This window comes from Helianthus annuus, chromosome 3 (assembly GCF_002127325.2).
Source record: "Helianthus annuus cultivar XRQ/B chromosome 3, HanXRQr2.0-SUNRISE, whole genome shotgun sequence".
Classification (NCBI taxonomy): Eukaryota; Viridiplantae; Streptophyta; class Magnoliopsida; order Asterales; family Asteraceae; genus Helianthus; species Helianthus annuus.
In genome coordinates this window covers 173271189-173293923 of record NC_035435.2, presented here as the reverse complement: position 1 = coordinate 173293923, position 22735 = coordinate 173271189, and the positions used below count along the sequence as shown (strand labels likewise).

The 22735-nt window shown below is 36.2% G+C and overlaps 2 protein-coding genes across 2 annotated transcripts; both read right to left on the bottom strand.

Annotated features, from left to right (window-relative positions):
- Positions 1-8536: 8536 nt before the first annotated feature.
- LOC110930955 lies at positions 8537-10752 on the bottom strand. Its single transcript, XM_022174343.2, has one exon. The coding sequence runs from the start codon at positions 10469-10471 to the stop codon at positions 8780-8782; it is 1692 nt and encodes a 563-aa protein (XP_022030035.1). The 5' UTR covers positions 10472-10752; the 3' UTR covers positions 8537-8779.
- An 11152-nt stretch (positions 10753-21904) lies between these two features.
- Positions 21905-22527, bottom strand: LOC110930954 (uncharacterized protein At4g14450, chloroplastic). The gene has a single exon (XM_022174342.2). It carries the CDS (start codon positions 22414-22416, stop codon positions 22114-22116), a length of 303 nt encoding a protein of 100 aa, XP_022030034.1. The 5' UTR covers positions 22417-22527; the 3' UTR covers positions 21905-22113.
- Between the last annotated feature and the right edge of the window lie 208 nt (positions 22528-22735).

The following is a 22735-nucleotide window of genomic DNA, read 5'->3' as shown; positions in this document are numbered from 1 at the left end:
TTCACCCCGGTTCAAAATTGCAATCTTGCCATCGTTTTTTTGGCAAAACTATGGTAGTGTTTTATTTTACTTGGCTCACTCAATATAGTTTTTATTCGTGCCAACAGCCTAGCACTCGCTAATTGGTACTGACAAATTATTGTTTTGCCCCCAGCTCTAAATTACATGCTTGCCATTGTTTTAGTTATTTCTTAAGCATAACTATGATAGTGTTTTGGTTTAATTGGTTGACTCAATGCATCTTGTTTTTAGATCGTGTTACAAGTAGCATGTATAAGTAGCCGAAATAAAGGCGTACATGTTATTAAACTAGGAAATATTTGGTTTGGCGCCCGCAACGCGGGCGGCGCATAACCCTCCTTTCTAAGTTAGGGGAATAGTGCTATTGCCTGTCACTTCCCTATTGGACCAACTTTTTTTAATTTAATTTTATTTCCAGTTTAAAATTACGCTTTCGTCCTTTGTCTAAAATTACGTTTTTGCCCCCGATTCAAAATAAAATTATAATTTTGCCCCTAGCTCAAAATTACGTTTTTGCCCTCGGTACAAAAACTCACTTTTAATTTTGTTCCCAGTTTCAAATTACGGTTTCGCCCTCCATTTAAAATTACGTTTTCGCACCCAGTTCAAAATAAAATGTTGTTTTTTCCTCTAGCTCAAAATTACGATTCTGCTCTCAGCTCAAAATTACGTTTTTGCCCACAGCGCACTTCCCTATTGGACCAACTTTTTTTTAATTTAATTTTATTTCCAGTTTAAAATTACGCTTTCGTCCTTTGTTTAAAATTACGTTTTTGCCCCCAACTCAAAATAAAATTATAATTTTGCCCCTAGCTCAAAATTACGCTTTTGCCCTCGGTTCAAAAACTCACTTTTAATTCTGTTCCCAGTTTCAAATTACGGTTTCGCCCTCCGTTTAAAATTACGTTTTTGCCCCAAGTTCAAAATAAAATTTGTTTTTTCCTCTAGCTCAAAATTATGATTCTGCCCTCAGCTCAAAATTACGTTTTTGCCCACAGTTCAAAATAAAATTATGTTTTCCCCCTAGCTCAAAATTATGACTTTGCTCTCAGTTTAAAATTATGATTTCGCCTACAGTTCAAAATATAATTTACGATTTTGCCCTCTGTAAAGACATACATGTTATGAGAGAGAAATATTCGGCTTATTGCCCCGCAACGCGGGTGGGGCAAAAACTAGTTCACTATAATATGTACTCCCTTTTTATTTTTTATTTTTGAAGCTTTACATATGTGAATATATATAGCTTTACATAAAGATATAAATCAAATACGATAATGGGCCGTCGATCCACACGTTGCAACGTAAATTGAAACCTGGCTAAATTGTGCAACGTGGAGATATGTGATGCTAGTTAACGTGGAGCCAAAATACTTGTTCTTATTTGATGTTGTGTAGTTGAATTTATATTTTGCCGTTCAAAAAAAAAAATTGATGTTGTGTAGTATTTGGAATTCATTTATAACTAGTATTAAGCCCCACCGTGTTGTGGTGGGGTGTAAGACTGTTTCAAATAGGACCAATGTCACACCACTGCCAACAACCAACATGTATTAATGTGAAGAAATTAGATCGTAACGTAAAACACAGAAAATAATAACTAAGTTGACTTAGTACCGCTCGTTGCGACCAACTTGTTATGTTAAACGGGAAAACAACAACGTAAAAACGTTGAACCATACACGTACGTTACGTCGTATTAACTCGCAAATGAGAACGAAGTGTTAAACGAAACATAATAACGTTGAACCACACACACATGTTGCACCGTGTTAACTCGGAAAATTTAGAATGAAACGTTAAACAAAAAAAATGTGAAATATGATAAGTATAGGGACCAAAGTTCAAAGCAAAAAAATGTGAGATTAAATTGAAAAAAAAATGAAAACTTTTAGGTTAAAAATGAAAAATCAAATAAATTGTGGACTAAAAGTGGAATATTAACATTTTTTTTTTGAAAATACCCCTAAGCCTTGTGTATAACACCACAATACATATACATACATGTTGAAAAATTATAGTATGTAAATGAGATTAAATTGAAAAAAAATGAAAACTTTTAGGTTAAAAATGAAAAATCAAATAAATTTTGGACTAAAAGTGGAATATTAACATTTTTTTTGAAAATACCCCTAAGCCTTGTGTACAACACCACAATACATATACATCTTGAAAATTTATAGTATGTAAATATACTAGGTCTGAACCCTATACACAGGTAATATATTAGACGTCCTCTGCAAAAAATTAGACCGCACATTCCTTTGTCACACCCCAACCGATGGCGGAATCATCGGGGCGCGGCACTGAGCGAAACAGATTGTTCAGAAGTTTCCACAACAACTATCATACAATTCAGTTATATAACACGTCCCATACCGTGTCCCAAATAATAACAAGTTATCATAGAAATCAACCAAACAATATGGGAACTGTTCCGACAACTCATGTTCTTAATTATTACAGACCGAATTTAAATATTGTTTTAAGACTTCTAGACGGCTAGCTATAGATCTTACTGACTACAGGTGCCAGTACAAGATCTACAGATAATTATGGCCCTGGAGCAGGTATATGGACACTGTCCTAAGGTCACAGGCTCCTAGAAGCTTATTATTGCCTCGCTTCCCTAGCACGCTAGTAGCTTAAACACCTGTCACATACGTTAAAATAAAAGTCAATACATATAATGTAAAGGTGAGTACACAAGTTTGATATAGCATATAGAGTTTGAATAGTTTACGCATAACCAAGCACGTACACAAGGGCAAACGATGCATGTAAATTATCAACATGGGACCATCGATACCAATGACTTCAAGTTGACTGTCCGAGACAGTTCGCAATACATGATTACCACCGTAATCCATGCAAGTAATTGTCCTTAGCAACCCCCGTGTGAACGGGTGCTGAGTCCAAACTATAGTACTACGTTGCTAAAGCAGGCAGATAGCACTCCACGTGTAAACATAATAAACAGCAATCATTTAGACAAGTAATACATGCAAGTAGGTTAGCGTTCAAATAGTTTGTGTTGTTTGTGAATTTGATAGATTACGTATGTAACACCCAAAAGTGCTGAAAGCAAAAAGGGATCGAGTATACTCACAGTGGTTGGTTGTGGATTGAAGGGAGCACTGAGAATAGGTTAGCCTGAATAGTTTGATAGCACAACGATGAGTAACGCGGAAAAAGTAAACAATGTACTTGGATCGAGTAGGCCATTCGATCGAACAGCAGTTCGATCGAGTGGGCTGTTCGATTGGTTTGAAAGTCCGTTCGAACATCCATTCGATCGGCCGGCTGGCTCGATCGGCTGGTTCCTTCAAGTGGATTGTTTCTTCCTTTGATGTGAAGGAGGTGTTTGTGTATGATGGTTTGTACTACCTTTCAAGTTGGCCGATCGAACAGCTGTTCGATCGGTTAGCCCAACCGATCGGCTAGCACTTTATTGTTTTCAAATATGTCACTCGATCGGTTGGCATGTTCGATCGGGTGACATTCCAATGTTTCGAAAAGTCTAAGTGTTGAAGTGTAGTATCTCATGATTCGAGTAGTAATGATTACAATCGAGTGGCGTAGTCGATCGAACAGTACCTCGTCAATACTACACTTTGTGAGTTGGTGGGTCTAAGTGCTAGTCGATCGGTTAGCCTAGTCGATCGGCTGGCATAGTCGTTCGGTTGGGCTGTTCGATCGAACAGCCTAGCCGTTCGGCCAGCTTCTCGATTCGGTTAACCTTTCACTTAACACTTGGTTATTCCCGTTAATTGTTGATGTTTTAGAGATATTTTGACTACGAGTTGAACCACAAAACTGAAGTCCCTACTTAGTCTACTGACTCGAGCAGGAATCACCCAAACTCAGTCAGAGACGGTTTGGAACCTAAGTTTAACGTTTAACCCGAAATCGGTATATCTCTCGGTAAAACCCGAATCTTGAACCATGTGTTTGATTGTAAATCGGTTCAAGTCTCGTTTTCACCTTTTTGAGTGTAAAAGAGTTGAAAGATAGATGAAAACCCATCTTCCAATCCTTTTCCTCCGTGAAATGTTAAGATCTTTGGTAGATTTTAAGTTATTGATGTGGAAATCGGTTAGATCTAGCTTATTCATGGTTGAATGAAGTCAAGAACATGAAGTTCTTGATGAACACCAAGAGCACCATGATGACATCACTCAAGAACACCTAGATCTTGGTGATTTCATGGTTGAAATCCAAGTTTTGAAAGATAGAAAGGTGGAGAATCGATTAATGAACAAAAACGTACAAGGATTAGAGTGAAATACTTACCGGTTTGAGAGAAATCTGAGATTTAGTGAGAAGAAGAGGCTGGTCGGTCAGAGCTTTTCCAAAAGTGGAAAGTTTGACAAGGACAGCCCTATTTATAGGCTTCTAAAAGAGGAAAGGGTCAGCTGATCGAACAGCATTCCTGATCGAGCAGCTGTCCGATCGAACAGCCTGTTCGATCGGCTAGCCTGTTCGATCAGGTTGCCCTGTTCGATCGGCTAGTCTGTTCGATCAGGTTGCCCTGTTCGATCGGCTAGCCTGTTCGATCAGGTTGCCCTGTTCGATCGGCTTGCCTGGTTTTGAGTATTTCGCGACGATTTTTGACATTTCGACTTAGAACGATGATTTGAGGATGATAGAATTTTCCTAACCAAATTACTTTTAGTCCCAACTACTATATCTAACATACAAGCATCCTTACACCACGATTTGGATTCGAGTTCGATAGAGTTTGATTCACCTTTGAGTCTTGATTGATTTGATTGATTCACCACACACTTTAACATAAAAGTAAACATGCACAAGTAACACATAAGGCACACACACATGTATAAAAAGTACTAAAATCCCCACACTTGAGTTTGATGATTGATTTGATTAGCTTGATTATTAATTGACTAGCTTTATTGCATTGTTACTTCCTATCATTCACAGTCGGTCGTTGATTCACAGTTCGATTATCGGTCGATTAGTTTGATTATACAACACTTACTCCAAATAACATGAAAATCAAAATGAAACTAAAATGAAATTAATCTTTATTAATCTTTAATTCCAATAACAGTCAACACTTGACTTTGACTTTGACTTTGGAAAACACGGGGTGTTACATCCTTTCTCAATGTATCAACCTTCTTATTCTTGTAATGCCCAGATCCCGTATACAGGTAATACTTTATATGCTTTTCTCCTTTTACGTTATCATTCTAGTCCCTTTCCTTACACCAAACCCCCCAGCCGTCGCATACTTAAGATACAAAGAATAGCAATCATCAAGGCTTCCGAAAATTATTCCTGACTTTGGTTTTAGATCGTCTCTACCGACGGGAATCTTGAATGTAGAACCAGTTTTTGAGCAAATTTTGTCATTCAACGCAACACTCTCTTCTAAAACAACAAAAACGCCATGAACAGTAATGAAATGATTCAATAACCTTGACACTGGAAAAATACACGCTATGCATAAAATAAAGCCAACATTATAAAAAAAAATCCATATCAGATGCCATGTCCATAAATAATTGCCACATCAAATGCCATGTCAGCAAAACAAGTGCCATGTCATCAAAACAAGTGTCACATCAAATGTCACATCAGCAAAACAAGTGCCACATCAGATGCCACTGCCACATCATCAAAAAATCCATGTCAGATGCAAGTCACTAAATAATTGCCACATCAAATGCCACGTTAGCAAAAAAAAAGGTCACATCACTAAACAAAGTGACACGTCAGCAAAAATCTAACTAAGTTAGGGTTCAGTTAGTTTGAGAGTGTCAGAGAAAAATAGGTTGAAAGTTATAAGTGGTGTAGTACAAATCGAAAGTTGAGAGTGTTATTGATCAATTGAGGAAAGTTAATTAATCTAATATCTTTTTTTACCAACTTACACAACTAAGTGGATATTTCACTGTTTAGTGCCTTGATGTTTAAAGTTGTTGCCATTTTTTTCACAAATTTATGCAACAAAATGGATTTGTTACATCTCACACGGCCTTCTGCATGGTTTTTTTTTTTTTTTTTTTTTTTTTCTAACCGAACTTTGTGTGAACTCGTGCAGAAAATATTTGTAATATGACTTGATGAATTATCAAGATTACAAAGAACACCTATATAAGCCATTGTATGTAGACTGTAGAGTCTAAATCCTCAATATTGGTAATCTCATTGAATAATGTAAAAATATCACCCAAATAAACAAGTGAAAATTAAAAGTCAAAACCTATTGATTTCACATGATGGTGCCTTTGTTTGAAAGTTGTGGCCTACTAAAGTCACGTTTTTATTTCCTAAATTTGTTTGTAGCGATGAGAATAAATCTAGAAATATGTAATTTCAATCTCATACCCAATTATGTTTCTATCCATCACTATATCCATTAGTACAATAGTACCCACCGGGTTTTTGGACATACTAGCATATTAACAGGTACCTGTCTATCAATTATACCTGTTTATGATCTTATGCAGTTAAAGATCACTCGGTGCTCATCGCCCGAGACTTGATCTGAACTCATTTCAAAAACTGACTTTAATATGATATAATCAACTACGCGTATAATAACTTTTAACTTTTACCAACTTCAACATGTTATTTATTTTGAAATTATATTATAAAATAATATGTTCGGTTTAATACAGGAAAAAAAGGTGCAGTATTCAAGCGGGTATCAACTATTACCTGATACCATACCTGCCCCAAACCCACGAGAAAAATTGAAACTAATTCCATATACTTGTCTCAAATTTTGGATTTCGGGTTTTCATCGAGTTTTGGGTTATTGTACCATCCCTACTTGTTTGACAAGCTCCAATTCCACAAAAGAATCAACCCCTTTTCAAATGAAGTAACAAGTAGTACATTGTGTTGGGAAGATCATACAATGGTAAAGAAAAAAGTAAGGAAAATGGTCAGGAATTTGAGCAGGCAACAAGCATGAGAAATATGATGAAGGTTCAAACTCAAAGTCCTATAAATGGGAACACTCTTCATAGTTGTCTACTTGTCTTTTGGTCCACTTTGAGTTTAGCAAATCAAATTCACACCTACATCTTCATTTCATTTCATTTCATTCTTCTAGTAACATTATCTGGGACCCACTTAAAAGTGTATAGGATAAGACATATGATCTCACCATGGTTCAATAAAGGTTCTAAAGCTGTTTGCTTGCTTCACCTACTTTGATATTTTTAACCTTTTTCTTTTCAACTAAACCACCACCAGCCACACCATTATCAGCAACTAAAAGTTGATCCATTTTGCAGGGGACCCCACGGACCCGATCACGCGTTGTATGCATTGGCGTGTTGTACAGTACAATCAAATGCTAACTAGTAGTAGAATGAGAATCTACGAGCTTACAAAAGATGGTCCAGTGAGCACTTCAATGATGCTGGTATAGCATGTTAGGCAATTCAAGTATCAGAATCATAACTTCACATGATTACATGTTCTTCACAAGAGTTATCAGTGTGATAGATATAGTGCAAACATATCATTTTTTTTTGAACGGCAAATTTGGATCACTGACGGACCACTGGAGTATCATCGTGCCACTAGAGGAACCACCCGATCAGCCTAGTGGTATCTTGGGGGTGGGATAAGGCTTATGACCATTAGGTCATGGGTTCGATTCCCACAAAGGGGGTTTTCCCAGATTTATTGGGTTTCCTCCTGAATTGGTGTATAGGCATTATTGCCTAGTGGAGATGGATATGATCGGGTTGTTCTGCTGGTGGCACGATGATACTCCAGTGGTCCGTCAGTGATCCAAATTTGCCGTTCAAAAAAAAAAAAGTGCAAACATATCATGATTACATGTTTTTAGCTAACATAACAGAATAAGTTTTAAAACATCTACGCAAACGAAATGATTTCGCAAAGTCAAACTGTATCTCATTTCGCAGAACAACGAACGCATTTATTCAAAGAGAGACGCGTGTGATGAAGCGTAAGGTTGTTAATAGGGGTGCAAACGAGCCGAACGGCTCACGAGCTACTCGAGATCGGCTCGAGAAAAAGCTCGAAACGAGCCGAGCCTTATCGAGCCCGAGCCGAGCTTGAGCCTCAAAACAAAGCTCGTTTGTTTATCGAACTCGAGCCTCACATGTGAAGCTCGTTAGGCTCATCGAGCCTTAGTGTAAACGAGCCAAGTCGAGTCGAGCTTATTTAAACTTGTTTACAAGCCAACCTCGAACCTAAAAATAAGCTTATTTAGTAAACGAGCCCGAGCCCGAGCTTTACTTATCGAGCTCGCAAGCCTAAAAAGTCTATTATTTATATTATTTTTATTTAATATACTAATTAATAGATAATAAACGAGCTGAGCCCGAGCTTGATAAAATACAAACGAGCCGAGCTCGAGCTTTGAAAACAAAGCTCGAATCGAGTCGAACTCTCATAAGTTAATCGAGCTCGAGCTCGAGCCTGGCCGAACTCGGGCTCGGCTCGGCTCGTTTTGCACCCCTAGTTGTTAATCAAATTAAACAAACAAGATTTAACGGAAGAAACTGACAAACAGTTAAATATGTTATAGGTTTAAATAAGGTAGACTGTTGTCAAGTTAAATTATGTACTTCAAAGGCAAAGAGATATGATATGCCTTGTAACAAAGTACATAAAACAACTCATGCATACAAATTACAATGGCTAAAAATCTATTCAAAGCCAAAACTTCTAATATTCACAACATATAATGGGAGAAAGCGAAAACGTCACTCACACAAATCCAATATATCCACCACGAAGCTCAATATTGCGTTTGCCATTCCACGCAGTCTTCAAAGTCAAAACTGCTTGCGCAATCCAATAACGCGTTTTGTTGATGCTCGTAACGACAAATATAATTCAACCCCACAAGAAGCTCGCAAATGGCTGCCTCTGTTTTCGTTCTATCTGCAAAATACAACGTTTGCAGAAGAAGAACGTTGGTTCGTGAAACAATTTGTTGTTGCTCGAAATTTCTCTCGTTTTGCCACCGAATCATGTTGTGTGCTAAAGGTGCAAGCCAAGCGAGAATCCCGTCAAGCCTATCTTTCCAATCATGGGCAAGGGGCGCATCGTATATCGCTAGATCTTTCACGTAAGACTTTAAACTCGTCTTCAACGCCAACCGTAAGCTTGTTGGTAACATTTGATACAAATCATCTCTAGCTTCCTCACCTACTAAATGCGGGTATTGAAGTAATTTCTCGATCACGATAATAACATTAGCATAATGCAACGCTAACGCAGACCCTCCAATAGTGTTTTGAGAAGCTTGTACCACTAGCTGGTTTTTCGGATCCGTTTTAAACCCGCTCACCCCGTTCGTTTTAACCCGTCTTTGTTCTCCTGGAACCCGAGTTTGTAAATCCGGATGATTCGTGATATCTTTTCTTACGCTGCTTGCCACACTACAAGAACCGGAAACCTGGCTGCTTACATCATCACCTTTTGTAACAGAACCATCGTCAAAATCATCCAACTTTGAAACCGAAGCGTTCCTATTTAAACATTCCATAAACAATCTCCCCGGTCCCAACCCGCAAGCAAAACTAAAATCTTCTCCTTTAAACGACGACATTTCCCCCTTTTTCAATCCCGCCTGAGCCTTAGAAACCTTACTAAAACCACCACCAGATTTCACACTGCGCGACTGTAAACTTCCCAAATTTCCCCTCGAAACCGAACCCGAACTATTCGAAAACATCTCTCGTCTCGCAATGGTCTCACCAAAAACCAAACAAATACGCGCATAAAGCGTACAAACCGTTCTAGCAAGCATCTCTACAATCTTATCAAAACTCTGATTCCACAAACTAACATCCTTCAACTGCCTCACATCCTGCTTCTGCCACACCACTTTCTGCTCAAACGCTTTCCGGCTTTCCTCGTGCTGATTCTGCTGAAACTTATTCTTCGCGACCTCTAACTGATTCAACACCTCCATTTCACTATACAAACTAGCAGTTGTATTAACAAACCTCTCCATTTTCCTCACCATTGCATCCATATCCTTCACTAAAAACCCTAATTCACCAACATCGATAACTCCAGTAACAATATCATTATACACATGCTGAAACCCTTGCAGTTGTGTGACCGTACACTTCCTACCAAGCCTGGATACAACTCCAGCAATGATATTCAAATCCTCTAGCTTCTCGGATACCGCGAGTTCTAGAAGATACGTTTCGTCTGACGAAACTAGGGTTTTTACACCCTCTGTGTTAATAATCTTGGTTTTCAATTTGTAGATTTCGGCGTTTGTTAACGATTTGTGGAGATGAACGGTTTTTGACAACACGTTCGCCACTTCGAATGATAAGATTCCGATCGTTTCAACGGCTTGATTAGCTTCATGCTTGTTGTTCTTCGATTGTTTCGATTGTTTCGATTGATTCGAGTGTTTCGAAGTCATTTGATTGCCTAATCTGACTAGCCATGGTTCAGCTACCATTGTTGAGTGTAAGAGATCTGTGAGATGTTCAACACACAGAAAAACGCAGTAGATCTGGTCAGAATTGGAGCGATTGTGATGTGTTGGAGGGTGAATGGGGTGGAATTGGAGGTTTAATTGAGAAATATGTGATTGAATTGTGTTGAGAAATGGAGAATTTGGAAGAATGAATGGTGAAATTAGGGTTTTGGAGGTGAAGATGGAGGGAGAATTTGGGGGATATTTGAAGAGGGGAAATGACAGTTTGAATGAAGACAATGCTAACTCAACTGCACCACTGTCTTTCTGTGCAATATTATAATAATAATAATTATTATTATATTATTAATTTTAATATTATTAATATTAAAGTTAAATTTCATTTTAGTCTGTGGTTAGTACTATTTTGTCAGTTTAGTCCTAATTTTCATTTTTCGCCTGTGAGTTTAAAAAGGTTTCACTGTTGCCATTTTAGTTCACTAAGTTAACTTCATTCATTATTTTTGTTAACGAGAAGGGCGATTCGGTCATTTTATATGACTGAATTTTCTTTCTAGTTAACATAACTACATATAAAATGACCGAATTGTCTTTCTAGTTAACAGAAAAAATTGATTAAGTTAACTCAGTGGATTAAAATGGCAACGGTGAAATCTTTTTGGACCCACAAGCGAAAAATAAAATCTTTGGACTAACCTGCCAAAATGGTTCAAATCGTAGGGCCTAAAATGGTAATTAACTCTTAATATATTATTATTAATTTTAATATTATTAATATTATTATTAAATTAGCAAAAAGGTGGTGTGTATTTTGTAAAATGTTTCAAGTTGTTTTGGATTTGTATGCTTTAGAACTAACTAATCCATGTTGGATTATGTGTTTTCATTGCTTTATGTAAAATGGAATGATGCTTTGATTTATTTATGTTTTTTTGTTGTTGTGGGTTATGGTATTTGTATTTTAGTGGTTGACACTGGTTGTGTAATTGAACTTCTTTTTTGATAAATTAATGGTGGTATATGTGGGAAACGATACGACCATAGATTTTGGTATTCGATTCAGTTTGATTTGGAGTAGTTTAATAGCAACCACAAATATGTATTCGGATTCTATAATGAATCAATGTAAGGTGTAATATGTATGTATCTTTTCTTTGAGACATCTAAGTTATTGTATGGTTTGATAATGGTGTTTCCAAATAAAAAAACATATATTAAAATCTGAATTTTTTTTCAATCTTTCTATTTTTTTTAGTAGAACCAATATTTCATTTCAATCACCAGGGCAAATTACATAAGGATAGCAGGTAGACGAGCAACAAACTACGCCGCCATCCCTTTCTGAATAGAAAACCCTAATCTACTAAAAACAAAATCTCGACCCCTGATAATTAGTTTTATCAATATATTAGAGGGTGACTTTGAATTTACATTAGAAGTGATTATTGAAGTCATACTAACAATTTGGGTGTAGTTTGGTTTGATAATGGTTTTCCAAATAAAAAAAAAATAACTATTTTTTAACGGCAAATTTGGATCACTGACGGACCACTGTAGTATTATCGCGCTACCAGCGGAACCACCTGATCATATCCATCTCCACTAGACATAATGCCTATACATCAATTCAGGAGGAAACCCAATAAATATGAGGAAAATGAACTATTAAAATCTGAATTTGAAATTCTAATAATTATTTTGGTTTATTGGATTTGATAATTAGTTTTACCAATATATTAGAGGGAGCCTATAAATTTACATTTGAAATATTATTGAAGTTAGGGGTGAACAGAAAATCGAAATAATCGAAAAATCCAAACCGAACCGAAACAAAAACCGAAAGTTTGATTTTCGGATTTTTAATAACCATAAATCTTGTTTCGGTTTTTGAATAGCCATTTTCAATAACCGAACCGAATCGATAAGTTATAATAATAGGCCAAATCCATATATTTTTATGTTTAACTTTAAGTTATGTGTTTTACTCACGCTACTAAGAATTATTAATTTTATTCTTGATTGTCAAATATTTATAAGAAGAATAATAGCATGTTTCTTTATCATTGAAATGATTTATCCATTGTTTAAAAGAAATAATTAATATAAAATTAAATGATTTTTAAAGTATTATAAAAAATCGTCAACAACAATTGATTAAAAAGACTAAATATATTAACGCAAATGTAAAAATTTAAGAAAGATTCTTAAACTTTGAATTATATTTTTATTTTTAAATTTTACGTAATTTGTTTCAAAAACTGAACTGAACCGTTGCTAAAACCGAAAGAAACCGAAATCGAATGGTTTTCGAAAACCGAAAACCGAACTTTCGGTTACGGTTTCGGTTTTACCCAAAAACTAAACCGAACCGTGCACACCTCTAATTGAAGTCATTCTTATCAACTTTGAGTAATTAATGAAAAAACAGATTTGCAATATATTTTTTGTTATTTATGTTAATATAATCAAATTAAATAAAAACCATGGGAGAATAAAATAATTAAAAGTAGGGAATTTTGGAATGGGGCAAGTGGGTATAAACTATAAAGACTGTCCAAGCATCACCATCTCGCATACAGGAATACAGAATAGAATTAGAGAGGTTGTGATTATTAAGCAACTTGCAATGTCAATATTGTTGACTTTCCTTTTAATGTATTGATCTTTTCCTAATTATAAAAATTTGGTTTAAGTCAACCAACAATTCCTTATTCCCTTACCATTTCTGGTGTAAATTAAAAGTTAAGACAGATGTAATTCTTAATATTTTCTTGTATGTAAACAAGTGGTTTAGTGGTTTACTTCTCATAATAATTTTTAAAGAACTATAATATTAAAATAAAATACTAAGTTAAAGTCAAGTAGTGTCTACATAGAACATCTTAGTTTTAGGGCAACAATTAGTGATAAAAAATTAGAGATGAAAACCCATAATTTGGTAACTAAAATAAATATAAAAAGGTTTATGAGTATAATGTTTGAAAGAATATGATATATTATAAAAAACAAATTTAAATTATAAGTCAAACATATGGAAATTAAAAGTCGATTATGGCTTAATGGAGGGGTTGCCATTAGCAGAAGATGTCAAAATGGTTGACTACTTTTTTTCTTTTCACCATATGTCTTTTCACCAAATGCAATCAACAAAATCCATATGATAGACATCACACACAATGTGTGTGTAAAATTGTCAAAACACATTGATACACATACTATGCATACACACCGATGTCTAATTACATAAAATATGTGTGTTTAAAAACACTTGTAGTTAACATGACACACAAAATAGAAAGATCTTATAAAAAAATCAAATTAAATAGGGTAAATTACTTTTTAAGTCCCTATGTTTTATGAGTTTTAACAAGTTGAATCTAAAAGTAAAAAATTTAACGATCTGAGTCCCTATAAGTATTTTCCTTAACCATTTGAGTCCAAATTTCTAACACCATCCATATTTTCTGTTAGTTTTCTATTAAAAGACTAAAATGCCCCTGTATCTTCTTCTTTACCCTTATAAAAACCTAAAAGTTCTACATCTCTCCCAAACTTACAGCCGCACACAAACCCACTCTCTGTTTTCTCTCGAGTACACACCGGAGATCGGAGCTCCGGCTATCTTCTCCGACAAGCGTCACCCTTACAACCCGTTCACCTAAACCCCCTTTTTCTCTGTTGCAACTCAGGCGAACGGAGTCGCACCTATGGCGATCTCCGACGTCTTCTTCTTCTCCGGTGAGCCACACTCCACACGCACCTCTGTAAACCCCCAACACCTCCCTGTTACCCTCGGTTAGACGGCCAACCACCACCAACCGCTGGTGGCGTGCGGCGGCAGTTAAGCGCATGAGAGAGAGAGGGTTAGAGAGAGAAAGATCGGATGAGGAAGGAGAAGGGCCAAGCAATTTTATGGCAACAGTAGCAGCGGCTATTGATGCGTTTGTAAGTTTTGAGATTGGGAGGGTTTTGATTTCTGTGAATCGTTACTGATTGAAGGTTGCAGTTTGTGGTAATAAAGAAGATTAGGGTTTTTACTTTTTAGTGTTTAATGTTTTATCTGAGTGTTTGGTGTGTCAAAACTTAAATATGTGTTTCTTTCTGGATGTTTTTTGTTTGAATTTTGTAGTTGTGGTGGTGACGGTGGTGGGGATGTAGGGGGTGTAGAGAGAGAGAGAGAGAGAAAGAAAGATGAGAGAGAGATGAGAATGTTTAGAGAGAGAAAGAGATGGTGGTCTGGAGGTTTATGGTTGAGGTGGTGGTTGGAGACGGAGGTGGTTGTGGTTGTGGTGGTGACGGTGGTGGTGTTGATGGTGGTCTAGAGAGAGAAAGAAAGATGAGAGGGAGAGATGAGGATGAGAATTTAGAGAGAGAAAGAGATAACAGGATATAAGAGATACAGAGAAATATTTTCTTGATTTTTTAATTATAAGGGTATTTTGGTCATTTAACAATAGTTAATCAAAAAATCTAACAGTGTTAGAAATTTGGACTCAAATGGTTAAGGAAAATGCTTATAGGGACTCGGTCGTTAAACTTTTTGCATTTGGACTCAACTAGTTAAAACCAATAAAACACAACGACTCAAAAAGTAATTTACCCAATTAAATAATAATAGCAAGAGTCTATCAAAGTCATAGATTAAGTAAATCAAGGGATCTTTTTTTCAATTCACAAGTCCAATCTAACACTTTTGTTAGTAAAAACTCTCTTAGCCCCAAGGTTTATTCTTAAGTTGCTACGCAAACAAATCATTCTTTTTACCAACCCATCTGCTTGTACGAGGCATTCGCTCTATGTTGAAAATACTGATATTGATTATGTTGATAGTTCTATATCAAAGTTGAATGCCAATTTTTAAGATAGAAAGATGAATATTAGCATGTTTCTAACATGTTGTAGGAGTTTATTGAGATTAAACAATACATTTGGTAAGCAAAAATTTCATCTTTTAGCTAGCCCTTGACATATGTGTGGGTTTTTACATGATTGTGCCATACACTTTATGTAAAAGTTGAATTTTTTTAACCATTCATATAGTCATTTTCTTTATTTCAAAATTACAGTTTGCGTACTTGGGATTTGGGAAGTTGGGATCATGCGTCTTCGTTTCATTTTTTTACAACCATGTATAGAAAATTCACATGGTTTTCCAATTTCATACCCATTTTCAACAATGAATCACATGAAAACGTATTTAGTTTCACATAATCGTGTCTTAGAGCATTCACATTTCATCCATCAACCCCTCCCAATCTTTAAAACTTAACAAAATCTACTAGAAACTCACTACGTCTCATCCACCATTCTTCTACCCTACCTCTATATTTTGAAAATTGTTACACTATGAAAAGCAACTATTTATCCGCCATCAAATTATTGCGAGTTTATAAAAATGAGAAATCTAATACGTCGGTAAGTAAGATAAAGATACAAATTGTGGATGGGTGTAGGAGGTTTTCTAAAATGATGATAAATTTTGAAAAATATAATTTTTAGTTAAATTATAGGGTAGAAAATAATAGAAAGGATCTGAATGTTCTTATCCAGTTTCAGAAAAAAAAATGTTGGTAATGTTGTTTAAATGTATTCGGTGGATGTTTTCTTATCTATATTTACACTGTAAATGGTACATTTTCACTAGCTTACTATTTTGGCAATATACTCTTTTTATGAAATCAAATTTGAAAGAAAAGTTAGAATTAGTATCAAGCATGTCGAAAGTTCAAAATTGAGTCATTTAAGTTTTGTATTTTATGGTTAGGTACTTAGGTAGAATTGAGTTTACTTAATTCGTGATTTTGATGCGAGTACTATAACTTTTACAAATCGTTAAAAAACTTAATTTTTTTATGATCTAATGAATTATCTAAATGGTTGGCATCATCTACGTTACTAAGATCATGTGTAATGAGGCGGTATATCACCCCCAATCTCACCCATAGCGCCCCATAGCGCATGGGCACACAAAAACAGGCGGCGCTATGGGGACTCAAAATGTTGGGGCGGTATGTTGATAGCGGCGTGAAGGAGAGTTTCAAAATTTTGACCAATAAAAAATAGTTAAGTGTTTTTTTAATTAATTAATAAAAATGAAAATTAATAATTAGGTAATGATGGGTAAGGGCTTTATCGCGCTCTAGTGATATAACGTCCCATAAAGCCTCTGTATGACGTGATGCGCCATTTGTCGCACAACGCCCCCAAATGGGTTTTATGACTACACATGGCCTAATCTATAACATAATCTAAGGGGATCCGGAGTGGAGTCGGCAAAATGGTTTGGCACCGAGCGACAACCAATGCCAACCCCTTTGCTGCACAAGTGTTACCGATTTTGGGGAAGAAATCGGTGAGGGGTTGCCGATGCGGGGAGAGGGAGGGGAGGAGAGAGAGAAGGGTGTGTGGGGTGGGGTCCATGCCATCTCAACCAATCACATATTTTCCTTTTTTTAAATAGTTTACCAATTCATCAAATGTCTAACTATTGCCAACACTTTTGAGTATAGTTTACCACTTTGACACGGCACACTCTCATTGGTTGATTTTGAAGTTTACCACTTTCAAATGTCTAACCACTTCCACCACCCTAAGAGTTACTAGGTACTAATGATTGAAAAATATATAAATGTGGGGTTATAGAACCCACAATGTATGCCTTGTGGGTGCATCCGTAACGATGTGGGTGGCATCCAATGGTAGAGTCCAAAGAATTAGTCCGGAATTCCGATCTTTGGATCTTAACGGTCTTTGAATCTTCGTGAGATTTATCATTGCATGTGAGCTCATCCTCGGACGCCACGTATGGATTTGTGATCCGTTGTTTGATCTTCAGACCTGTAAATGTTGTTTGATCTTTAGAGTTGTAAATAATGTTTGATCTTCGAAGCTGTAAATGTTGTTTGAATTGGTTTTGGATTTTTGGTTGTTTGAGCACCACATTTTGGATGCACTATGATTTTAGGATATGTGGTTGTTTGATCTTCGAGTCTGGGTGAGATTTGGGACGAACTATTGATGTTTTATTGTCAAGATGATGATAATTTTGAATAAATCAGACCAGGCCTGTAGATCTGTGTGATGATTTTGAAAAGATCGGATTGTGTAGACACAATTTGTATCTTGGCGGGGAAATCCATATGGCAACTATCGTTTGCAACTGTGAATGCAGCCGTAGCAGATCATGCATCATAACCCGACTAATAATTTGAGCCTCTTGTTATTCGATTGATTTATTTGATATATATATATATATATATATATATATAGGGGAGGGTTTAAATGAGAACGCTAAATATTGTGAGAACCATGAGAACAAATGAAAAAACCGCGAGAACTTGGTAAAAAACAATTCAAATTCAAAAAAAATTTCTGCACTTATCATTATTATTCGAATACAATGTTAGAAATTTAATTTACACGTTTAAATTTACGTGAATTCATAAATAATAAAAATTTACACATGTGTAAGTTTGCCATTTACACATGTGTAAATCTGTTATATTTACACATGTGTAAAAAATCTAAAAAGAGTGATTTTGAAAGGAGAAATGAATTATTTGATGTTGTAAATTCTTTTTTTGGTGTTGTATCTTAATTACAATGAGTTTTGTATTAAAAAAATTGGTTTTAATTGGTTTTTTCATTCGTTCTCACGGTTCTCGCAATATTTAGCGTTCTCAAGATAACCCTCCCCTATATATATATATATATATATATATATATATATATATATATAGAAAAAGTATATCGTACATTACGGCTTAACGTACTTCACGTACAACAACGTGCGTGATTTGTTATATAACATGCGTGATTAATGTTTTCAATATGCGTGATTATTGTGTTTCAACATGCGTGATTTTGGATTTTTAAGTTATAACGTGCGTGATTTTAAAATGAACGTGCGTAATTACCTGTCGTACGTGATGTACGTTAAGCCGTAATGTACGTTAACCTTCCTCTCTCTCTATATATATATATATATATATATATATATATATATATATATATATATATATTTATCAACTTTCAGACGCATTATATATTTTAGTTTTAGTTACAGTCATTTAAAGTATTGTCAAGAGGATAATAATAATAAATTAATGGGGTGGTGGTCCATTGGCAAAGGCAAAGCGTTTAAAAATAAAATTATTAAACGCAGGGAAGGAGGACTTAGGTCCGGGCCACAAAGTCGAGCGAAGTCTGGACTAAGATCTAACCTATAAAGTGGAACTACTATCTCAACTTAGGCCTCACCCAGTAAGTCTAGACCTGTCTCGAATCGGCCTATTAGGGTTACGCCCAACATTTTATGAAGGGACTTCCATTTATGAGATTTCTCCAGTCTCTCTCTCTCTCTCTCTCTCTCTCTCTATATATATATATATATATATATATATATATATATATATATATATATATATATATATATATATATATATATATATATATATATCCTGGGTTATAAAATACTTGTCATACACATGCACATAAAAGTCCATACATGTGAAACAATTGATTGACTTGAACGTCAAAGCATCCATGGGGTTTCATCCCCTTGGACTATCGAACGAGTTGCTTGTATTTGTAAGTCAACTCCGACGTCGGAAGATAAAGAACACCAAACCATCTTTGAGATATACATAAACCAAACATGCCTTCTTCTTGCATTGTTGCTCGAGTCCCAGCTCAGTCCAAGCATAATGCTTGTGGCATCAAGGAGTGCATACAAAAGTAACAAAATCGAAAAAAAAAATCATCTGAATCTTCATTCGATTGCCCATCTCATTATTTGATGAGCTGATAGCATTTGCGACTCCACAATAGAGCATGACACCAACCCATCGCCAAGCCAAAGACTCAAAAGGAGTAGAGGTGCACAATTCAGGTTTTCTTTAATACCCAGTTCCGGGTATGGAACAAGTTCTAGGTATGATCTGGTATTGGATAATGAGGTAGGGTCTGGGTACGTGTATTGTGGAGAAAAACCATACCCAATGTATCCGGGTATGATCGGGTTCGGGTATAACCGGGTATGGGTCCGGGCATTAATACCTAGTTATAAAACATAAGTTTTTTTAATTATTTTACACAAATATAAATTCTTTTAAAAATAAAATTTGGTTTGTAATTTGAAATATATTTATAATAAATTACAATAACATAAATTCACTTAACTACAACTTATTTGCTTTATAATATGCATTTTTAAAAAACTTAAATATAAAGTTGTAAAACAAACATAAACATATACTTTAAAAATCCGGGTATTATAAAAAAATTTAACGGATATAGAATATAATTGGGTTCAGGTATACCAGTTCTAGATATTTTCGGGTATAAATTAGGTACAAATATTAAACTCAAAATGTATACCCTATCCATACCAACGGGTAGTCAAGAGCCCACATGACACCAATACATTATACATCCCATGTAAGCCATTTAAAACACACAGAACCCTCTTTAGCTTCCCATGTGTAACAATCATGAGATTCATGACTAGCCCAAATCTTGACAAACCGCCCAAACCCAACATACAAACTCATATAGGTTTTTATCTTAGAACCAAATAGCAACAATAGGATTGTAAACCATCAAGCTTATATGTAAATTTCATGATTTCAGACAAACGTTCTCTCAAACCCAAGTCTCACAAGGCCTCTCTTTAACAATAAATTAGAGTATTCAAGTTTATAGGTGAGTATGATCAAATATCTCCATGGGAAAAAAGATGAATTCGAACTCAAGCCGAGTTTATCTAATTTTCAATTGGATTTATATTTATATTTTTATTTGAGTAAATGTTTTTGTTTTAGCCAAAAAACTTTCCTTATCCTCCACCACTGCTCAATCAGATCTACAATAGCCCAAACTCGCTCCTCTTCGATCCGCTCTGAAACATCGACTTGTTTTCAATCATAGCACTGCTCAGTGGCGAAGCTTGAGATTTCCAACCGGGGGGTCGAAAACGTATATACCCAAAAATTTCTATAAAATGGGGGGTCGAAAACGTATATACCCAAAACTTTCTATACGAAAACTACATACTCTGCACTACTGAGCGAAAAGTTCGGGGGGTCGGCCGCCCGCTCCCGCCCCCACTATGCTTCGCCAATGGCAGTGCTAACTTTGATCTGATCTAAAACACCTTCGTTCACCACTGCTTGATCATTTCAAATCGCCTCATAGACAGGGGCGGTTCTTTATAGGGTTGTGGGAGGGCCACGACCCGGGCAAGTTTTTCGGCCGTAGTGCTAATTTTTCGCATTTCGATCGAAATTTTTTATATATACTATCGGGCTTTTTTTAGTGCCCGTGTCTTTCGGCCCTGGCATGTTCAACGGGCAAGATCCGCCACTGCTCATAGAGCCACAAGATGACTCGGTTTGTTGACGAGTCAAGTTCAAGCTCAATTCTTACCTCGTTCAAATATTTCGAGCCGGTCCGAGCTGGCTCGTAACAAATTCAAGTCAAGCTTCAGTTGATAAATGCCATGGCTCGGCACGCGAAAATGAGTGTTCTTAATTCTTATATTACACAGTATGCCTCTTGTGCAGCCCCCAAAAGGAATCTTTAGGATTACTATGCATCCTTTATTTGGATTCTTGACTTCAGCTTGTCTGATTGTTGATTCCATTTATCATGTAATTAAGTGCCAAAAACATTTTTTTTGAAAAGTAAAGAATCTAACGTGTAAACCCCCACCCTGCTTGGGGCTATGTCAAAAGTCGACTCATGGACCCTCATGAGACCGTGCCCACGATGCGCGGAAACCGGATGGAATCTGTTAACTTTCGCCCCCCTGTCTAGTTCGAGCTCGGGATTAAAGCCCCGATTCATCCCACTTAGGACATCTGCTGGAGTGAGTTAACTAGCAAATTTTAGGGGTGCAAACGAGCCGAGCCACTCGCGAGCTACTCGAGCTCGGCTCGAAAAAAAGCTCGAACGAGCCGAGCTTAAATGAGCTCGAGCTCGAGCCTAGAAATAAGCTCATTTAGTAAACGAGCCCGAGCCTGAGCTTCTCGAGCTCTAGCCGGCTCGCGAGCCTAAACGAGCTTTTTGTTTATATATTTTTTATTAATATATTAAACATATATTTATATATTAATAATTAATAATTACCGTTTATATAAATATAAAAAAAACTAAATTATATGTATAATAATAATTATAATTAATGTAAATTAATTAACGAATACTAAACGAGTCAAGCCCGATCTCGAGCTTGAAAAATTACCTTCAAGCCGAGTTCAAGCTTTCATAAGTTAAACGAACTCAAGCTCGACTTTGGTCAAACTCGGACTCGACTCAGCTCGTTTTCACCCCTACCAGCAATCACATGCCAAAAACATCTCACATACAAAATTTCCACTACTAGATTCACTTAACAATTCAATAATTCCAACTGCTAATTAACTTAACAATTCAAAAAGTTCAACTGCTAGATTAAGCTAACTAGTAATACTAATCACATAATAAACAATCAAACCAGTGTTCATCAGTGCAGACATCAATATCCTCCACATCATAACTTATTAAAAACAAATCAATCAAAAACAGGAGAAAACTGATAATCATTCACCGTTAGATCTAACTTCTAGATCAAAATACACGTTGCAATCACAAAACCTAAACCTACTAAATCTATCAATCAACAATCAACTTCTATCAACACCACCACTACAGATCGATTGCAACAACGTCGGCGCCGGCTCATAATAAAACGGAGCAGCCGGATGTTGCCACTGTTTACACACAACCGGAGCCTTCTCCGGCTCCGCCACGGTTTTATCGTCACTAATATCAACACAATTTCTCTTCACGTCAGGTGACGTAGCTAACGGAGATAATAACGGAATCGCAACGTTCCAGTTACTCACCGGAGTTACCTGAATCGACGCCGGAGCTCGCCGCTGTAAACGACTCGGTTGAGTTCTCGATTTCGCCGATCGATCCGCCATTATTAACAAAGAATCAGAGATTGAATATCGATTGAATCAGTAACAGGATGAAAGGATGAGAGAGGATATGATTAGGTTTTCTTAGAGAGAGAGAATGTTGATGGTTAAGATCTGTGGGCGATATGTGATATATAGATACAGAGAGATGCGTGTGGTGAGCACGCTGAGCCGATGACGAGTGGTTTAAAGTTTCAGCTCAGCTCGGCTTGAGAAGTAGGTGATTAGGTGATATAATATTGGGTACGCGCTCGGCTCGGCTTGAAAAGAAGGTTTTTTTTTTTGAAAGGCAAACAACACTTCATTTCGTAACCAATATACA

Bases quoted from the DNA above. Each gene is read 5' to 3' on its own strand.
- LOC110930954 (XM_022174342.2), bottom strand. From the start codon at position 22,416: ATGGCGGATCGATCGGCGAAATCGAGAACTCAACCGAGTCGTTTACAG.
- LOC110930955 (XM_022174343.2), bottom strand. From the start codon at position 10,471: ATGGTAGCTGAACCATGGCTAGTCAGATTAGGCAATCAAATGACTTCG.